Source organism: Morchella importuna (assembly GCF_003444635.1).
Source record: "Morchella importuna strain M04M26 chromosome Unknown Morimp01GS023, whole genome shotgun sequence".
Lineage (NCBI taxonomy): Eukaryota > Fungi > Ascomycota > Pezizomycetes > Pezizales > Morchellaceae > Morchella > Morchella importuna.
In genome coordinates, this window is record NW_025763420.1 from 334,585 (window position 1) to 342,103 (window position 7,519).

General features: G+C 47.1%; 2 protein-coding genes across 2 annotated transcripts; one reads left to right on the top strand and one right to left on the bottom strand.

Annotated features, from left to right (window-relative positions):
* Nucleotides 1-296: 296 nt before the first annotated feature.
* Nucleotides 297-1,597, bottom strand: LAJ45_07302 (uncharacterized protein; the record flags this gene model as incomplete). Its single annotated transcript, XM_046116860.1, has 4 exons — nucleotides 297-1,022; nucleotides 1,119-1,354; nucleotides 1,412-1,521; nucleotides 1,590-1,597. The coding sequence occupies 4 exons, from the start codon at nucleotides 1,595-1,597 to the stop codon at nucleotides 297-299; spliced, it is 1,080 nt and encodes a 359-aa protein (XP_045969895.1).
* A 1,413-nt stretch (nucleotides 1,598-3,010) lies between these two features.
* On the top strand, nucleotides 3,011-5,841 carry LAJ45_07303 (uncharacterized protein; the record flags this gene model as incomplete). The annotated part of the gene is made up of 8 exons (XM_046116861.1): nucleotides 3,011-3,018; nucleotides 3,406-3,414; nucleotides 3,487-3,491; nucleotides 3,761-4,274; nucleotides 4,357-4,857; nucleotides 4,911-5,552; nucleotides 5,606-5,749; nucleotides 5,811-5,841. 8 exons carry the CDS (start codon nucleotides 3,011-3,013, stop codon nucleotides 5,839-5,841), a joined length of 1,854 nt encoding a protein of 617 aa, XP_045969896.1.
* Between the last annotated feature and the right edge of the window lie 1,678 nt (nucleotides 5,842-7,519).

Consider the following 7,519-nt stretch of genomic DNA (forward strand, 5'->3'; position numbering starts at 1 on the left):
ACAAAATGCAGTATATCCCGACACTCGTACGAGTCAAGTTAAAAGGTATGTATGAACAAAAAATCTAGTAAGATGACGGATCTATTTTATAAAGCATCCAACCAGCCAACCAATAACTTTTTGTTGCTCCCACCTACAAGAAAAAACGACACCCAAGCCACAAAAAGCCAGCGCCGGAAACTAGAAAAGAAAAGGAAAGAAACAAGGACATAAAATAAAACTCGAAGGAACGAAGAGAAAAAAATATACTAGAAGAACAATACCACCAACGTCATTTCTCATTTATAGTACCTCTTTTAATCTGTCTTGTTTAAGCCCGCGTTTACCGCAAACATCTTAGCTGTCGCACCAGCTGTGAATCCATCCACCTGTTTTGCGTACTGCTCAATCTGTCTGCTGTTCAACAAACTCTCAAGCCTGCTGGGCTCCTGGGGAAGCTTATAAATTCTGGTCCACTCATCCTCTGGCAACAGTTCCTGTTTTGCCGCTGCACGAAGTACGTTCTCGCTCTTCCGCTTGGTTTGCCATGCAGTGATCTTTGCCTGTTCACGCGCAAGCTGGCGGGTATAGTATTGGGCATTGTTGAGCTCAGTGTAGTGGGTCTCTATCGAGTCGAGAAGAAGGTCACAGTTCTTCTCGAGGAAAGGGTCGATGCTCAGGTCCAGGCTATCATAGTTGGGGAACAATGGAGTCGGGGTGAGTGTAGAGAGGGAGAATGGGGTTGGGTTAGCCGGAAGAGGTGGTGAGTCAAGTTGGTGGAGAAGAGTTGTAAGGAGGTGACTATTGCGAATTGTGACAGGGAGCTCAATGAGAATGTCGCGATAGGTGAGATTGTGCTTAGCAAGAGATTCTGAGGTGAATTTCCCTTCTTTCTGAGCAGCCATGAATGCAGGCGTTAAGCGAAATGCACGGAGTGAAAGTGTCCCCTGTGCACTGCGAGCAGTGTCGTGAACAAGGGCGATGGTACGCTCATTGAGAGTTGACTGGTAAAAATATTGGTTCTCGACAAAGTTGGCGTTCAACTACGGCCCAATATATCAGTCCCATCATCCCACATTTCCTTCGTAATCACCTTGTCTTGGTGACTCCTTTTTATTACGATATAACTGGGAACATACGAAATTTCCCAGGTTGGCACTTTGGTACCATCCAACGCTGTTCGCATCCACGTTCATCTCCCTCAGACACCTCATCATCTCTGCTTGGTAGAAAGCATTTGCCTTTGCCCTTGGGGCGGCTGCAGCAGCGTTGGCGGAGCTGTTGTTATCATTGAAATCGCCGCTAGAGGCAGCAGGATCGGCAGATGGGAATGGGAAGGAATTTGTCACTTGGAGCTCGCCGTCCACGTCCATTCCTATTGAAAGTTAGCCTACCCTCATAAGAGTATACTAAATTTCGCTAGAGAATTTACCAAGAAGCTGGCCAGTAATGACCTGGGGGTGCGCTGAGGAGGAATGTTTGGCGATCTTGAGAACGACAAGAGCGTCCACCCGGACGGACTTGAAGGGAGCAGTTACAGGGCTATAAGACACAAAGAAAATTAGACGTTTTCTCCCTGAGCAAGTGCGAGTAGCTAGAGAGAAACTTACCTGGCCATGATTGCGGATGATGGGGGGAGAGATCTGGAGAGAGATCAAATGGTCGTTAAGGTGGGGTTCGTGAGATGTCGTTAAGGTGGTTTTTTTTTTGGCAAGTGGGATAGGCAGTTCCCACACTGGGATTATGCCAAGACGTTGGATTAGGGTTGGTACCCTGATATTCGCAGCTGCGGCTCTGGGGTCGTTCGCCTATTGGGTAGGACAACAAGGGGATACATGCAGCTTTAGCTACTCTCTACAATCGAACCTTGTTAGATGACAAGAAGGGGCTCAAGAGGTTCAATTGAGGGTTAGCCATGGTGATATCAACTCTATAAAAGCTTGATAACCCCAGGGGAGCTTCACGGCGATCGCAGATTTATGCTTAACGGTTCCAAAGACTTCAGGGGTTCACAATTCATCACTTCAAGGTCTCAGAGCCTCTACCGAGCCCCGAGAGCAAAATTGACAACAGAATAGACACGGGAAGCGTCATATACCGAGCAGCGGGCCGCGCGGCAGCTACCATAAATTGCGGATCAGAGCCCGACAAATTCCTATACGGATTTGAAGCGCTGAAGAATCACTACTTTGCTTGCACTAGATATAAATACGATATCCAAAGGGCACGAGACATAGGGTCCCAACAAACTTCACTGATTGGGGACATGTGTTCTACAGGCCTGTTTTTGATCTTTGAGCGATCAAGCTTGCTCAGCTTACCCATAGCTCTCGATCTGTTGGGAACTAAAATTAAATCAAATAATTCATGAGAAGACTCGGTTGCGTGTTTGTTGCATCCGAATTTGCGAAGTGAGAGTAGGTAGTAGGTACACGGACCCTGATATCCTTTACAATACGGCTGTTCCAAAGAACGTTACGAATGTATTGTATTTTGAGGCAGGGATCCATACATGTCCTTACCACGAATTTTCGCCCACCTCCCGTGATCTGTCTAGCCGCCCCTTCTTTTCCAAAGTGTAAAGGCGGCGATGGGCGTAATATGGGACGAATGGGGTTCCGAATGTCAGCCTAGGTGTCTCCGCCTGCACAATCCTGGGCGCCTGCACTTCCACCAGTAAGGAGATAAAGGACAGACTTCACTAAAGTAGAGGTTAATGTGATAGAAACAGTAAATATATGAGGTAGATAATTTCCTACTAGAGTGCAATGTAGTATCAACATATTTGCTCTATAATTCTCAGAACACAGTTTTACAGGTACAACTACTTATTTACAACTCCACATGCACATAAAGTGCAAGGTACCTGTAGAAAATACATCGATTCTCCTAGATTTGCCCCTTTCCAAGGTACATAACGATTTGGCTTTCTGTAGCCTCGTGCTCCCGCACGAATCACGGAGAAGGGCAATATGAAGCAAAGAAAACCAAAAGGTGATACGAACAAATAAACATTATTCCGGCTCTCACGATGGAATTGTGGGAGAACTAGAAGAAGTATGCTAAAGAGAGTTTGAGCTTGAGCTTGTAACTGCAGAGCAAATATCCGGTCACATCACCCTGCCATATTAATCCCGATCGTCCCCTTCTACCCATCAGATCCCATCCATCCCACCCCTCCCTGAACCGAGAAAGGACCCCCTCGTCCCCTTCCCCTTCCATCCCCGGTTCATCGTCCTTGTGCTCCTTCTCACTTCGTGGTTGTGTAAGGTACATATACGTACTGTCCTGAATTGAGGTCTGCATCTCCTCGTCTCGACCTCCTTCCTCTGTCCTTCAACGCCTTACGCCTCCAACAACTGCTTGCCTCAACGGCACTTGTTGTGTGACAGAGCTGTAATCGATAGTTCCTTAATACTTCCGCAGGTACTCTAGGTACATACATATTTCATTGCAGCATCTGCGGCTCACTCCTCACACGTACTCTACTTACGATACCTACTCTAGAGCAGGTAGGTTCCGTGCCCGTTCCCTCTACCCTCCCAGGATTTATTTATTTTTCGCCATCCTCACCATCCTCTCCATTCTTATTCATCCATCCCCCCAAGTCACCCCCCAACCCTTGAAACCCCGCTGTCATTTTGCCCCCGTCCCAGCCTACATTTTCTTTTCTTTTCCTCGTTCCCTTTCCCTCTCGAAGTCTCTTCCTCACTTACCATCCTCCACTCAACACAACCTCACTTCGTTGGATCCTCTGACTCTGTTTCCAACCATTGTACAGAAGAGCTTCCTCCCCATAATAGCCCCCCTATCTCAGCTATGAGCGCTCCAGGCAAAGACGGTAGCAACTACCCCACCAACACCGGTGCTGCCTATCAGCAGACATACGGCAACCAACAGCAACAGGGGTATTTCCCACAGCAAGGAGGTAATGGTCAACAACAGTACCCGTATCCCAATTCCCAGCAGCAGCAATACGCCCAGCAGCAACAGTTCCAAGCTCAGCAGTACCAGCAGCCCAATTCCGTGGGTTACGACGCCAACGGCCTTGCGCAGCAGCTTCAGAATCAACACCTCAACCCCAGGCAGGGCAATGCCAGCCCAGGCTCGCCACAACGACCCCGTACTAGTGGAAGTTTACAGGCGGGTGGTGCTGTAAAGGATGATTACGTTGTTTTCCAGAGAGATGATAGTACCTTCACATCCTCGACCAGGGAAAGGGCAAAGGCTTTGAAGGTAAAGGTGGAGCTTCATTACAATCAGAGTGTCGGATATGCTGTGGAGAGGAACCAACGGTTCGTTAGAATAACCTTTGAATTTACCCCTGGTTTCCCTAGGAACGTGGATGAGACTGATGATGACGATGTGGTGTGGCAGACGCGTGGAGCTTGAGCAGGAACTCGATGCGGGAAAGATGTCGGATGAGCGCAAAAAACGTCGTCGACAACAGCTGGGTAAACAGGAGTCTCAATTTCTTCGTTTACGAAGAATGAGGCTGCATGCCGATGACTTCCTAACGGTCAAGGTCATTGGAAAGGGCGCGTTCGGTGAAGTTCGCCTTGTACAGAAGAGAGACACAGGAAAGATCTATGCTATGAAAACACTTCTTAAATCTGAGATGTTTAAGAAGGACCAATTGGCGCACGTCAAAGCTGAGAGAGATGTTCTTGCGGACTCAGACTCGCCGTGGGTCGTGAACCTCTTTTATTCATTCCAGGATGCGGTCTATCTATACCTCATCATGGAGTTCTTACCAGGAGGAGATTTGATGACAATGCTCATTAAGTACGAAATCTTCACAGAAGACGTTACGAGGTTCTACATGGCACAGTGTGTGTGCGCCATTGAAGCTGTGCACAGGCTAGGTTTCATCCATCGGTGAGCAACCCCTAAACAATTCCATCCCAATTTTGGGCGCTTATTCTTTACAGAGATATCAAGCCGGACAATATCCTTATCGACAAAGATGGTCACATAAAACTTTCCGATTTCGGTCTTTCAACAGGTTTCCACAAGACTCACGACCAGAATTACTACCAACGCCTACTTGAGGGAGGCTCTAATACCCCCAGCGAACAACAAAATAATACCCGAGCCAGAAACTCGGTTATGGTTGATGCAATCCACCTCACTGTCTCAAATAGAAACCAAATCAACACATGGCGAAAGTCTCGACGTCTTATGGCGTACTCAACCGTCGGAACACCCGATTACATCGCGCCGGAAATCTTCTTGCACAACGGTTACGGACAGGAGTGTGATTGGTGGAGTTTGGGAACGATTATGTTTGAGTGCCTTGTGGGTTGGCCACCATTCTGCGCGGAGGATGCACATGAAACATACAGGAAGATTGTCAACTGGCAGACACAACTGTACTTCCCCGAGGAAATTCAATTGAGTCCCGAAGCAGAGGACTTGATTAGGTGTTTGATTACAAGCGCAGACAAGAGAATAGGGCGCCATGGTGCGGATGAGATTAAGGCGCACCCATTCTTTGATGGCGTCGATTGGGATAGTTTGAGGAAAATTGAGGCGCCCTTCAAGCCGAATTTGTCGAGTATTACTGATACCTCGTATGTGCCTAACCTACCAGTATATGTATCACTGAGGCTAACTGGAACCATAGTTACTTCCCGACAGAGGAACTTGAAGGTGTTCCAACTGCACCCGCTGTTGCGGCTGTTATGGCCGAGCAACAAGCTGGAGGCCAGCCGATGGCAATCGGGGAGGAGACTGGTTTGCCATTCATTGGATATACCTACAAAAGATTGTATGAAAATCCCCCTTTACTTCATGGTTTACCTCATTTTACTAACTATATATGTTCATAGTGAACATCTTACAAAGCATGGCGGTCTTTGATAGTCGTTTTCTATTTTTGAAGCAATTATATTATTTTGGTAGCTGCTAGAGGTAGCAATCAGAAGTTTTATATTTAGGAAGTTTTGTTTATGTTTTCTTTTTTTGAACTTCATCTGTTGGATCTTTTATACTAGGCCACAAGACTGTACCGGGAAAACGCACGGTAGCATTGACATTATACCATGCACTTATGATGGCTTTCGAATGGGGCTGCGTTTTCTCAGTTCATTGGCTAGTAGATGTGCACATGTGATGGGTGATAATGAGTACGAAAGCGAAAAGAATTATATGAGGGATGATATTTTAGTTTTAATGATTTTTATTCTTTAGACCAATGTCGTGCACTTGGATATAAATGAGCTCTTATGTTCAGAGTTCCATTACTAAATGCAACAAGTAGATCTACATGGTTGAGAGTGGTTGATACATCACTTGGGTTCCTTCAATGGAAACGTGCGGGTAGCCGTTGCGTAACAGCGTGGACCCCACCAGGTTGCGCCAGACCCGAGATCTTGTCCGTTTTGTACCCCTGTAACTCCACAACAACCTAAAACGACGAGAATTCAACTAAACGACATGGGCAGGGCCCACGGTCCGATAAAACCAAGGGAAAAGGCTAATTGTATGACTCCGTGGCGCAACGGTAGCGCGTTCGACTCCAGATCGAAAGGCTGCGTGTTCAAATCACGTCGGGGTCAGTAAACGAGGAGGAACTGGTACTTGTACCATTTCTAACTTCTCTTTTTGCTCCTTATATGCCAGATCGTATATTTGTTAGTTCTTGTGTTTATGGGTTCTACAAGGCTTGGCGCTGCCGCTGATACAATTCTGACAACAGCCTCAAGACGTTTCGCAATGAGAGTTTGGGGTTCAATCAAGCCAGGGTGCTGCCCTCAAAGAATCAAGCCTTGCAACCCGTTGCCTGAGCTTTAGAGAGGCCAAAGTTCAATTGCAACTACATTTTGGCAATCGTCCCTGCTCACCAAACTGGCCGCGACAGACGCCGAACCCAACATCTTCTCACTGTTAACCCCCGCCCCAAATACCACCTGCCGCCATGCGCAAATCTATCATTACCTCTTTCTCTGTTCTTAACCCTAGATCCCCCTAGGCAATAAGTCGGGTAGTAAGCGGTGGGGGTTTAGTTCGTTCAATTGGTATGTATCCCAACAACTTACAAAACACGAATGTATTACATGAAGACATTCAACGGCCATACAGCTGGTGATAGAGTATGGTGCCGCACAGTGTGTCGATTGGATAAAGAGTTTTGGTTCTCTCGGAGTACATTGCACAACTCTGGGGAAGCTACTAAATCAAACATTGACGTCGTGTGACCGGGCCATCCCTTCGAGATGGGGGGATCTGCAAGGTCCGATCTGTGCGCGCCGCGAGTGACGATCCATGAACCGAAGGTCCCACAGAACACACCCCCCCCCCCCCCACCCCTCCAACTCCCCACACCAATTCTTTTTTTTTGCCAGATATCTTAAAGCCAAGACTACATGTACATATCCATACAAGTATCCAGCCAAAGTCCATACACAGAGCCACATACACAACGGGCAACCAGTAAGAAGTAACCAACAAGAAAAAAAGAAAAAAAAAAAGAAGGGCGTAGCAAGACAAAAAGACCAATGCGGCGAAGAAGCCACTCGAAACACAGGAGAGCAGCAGG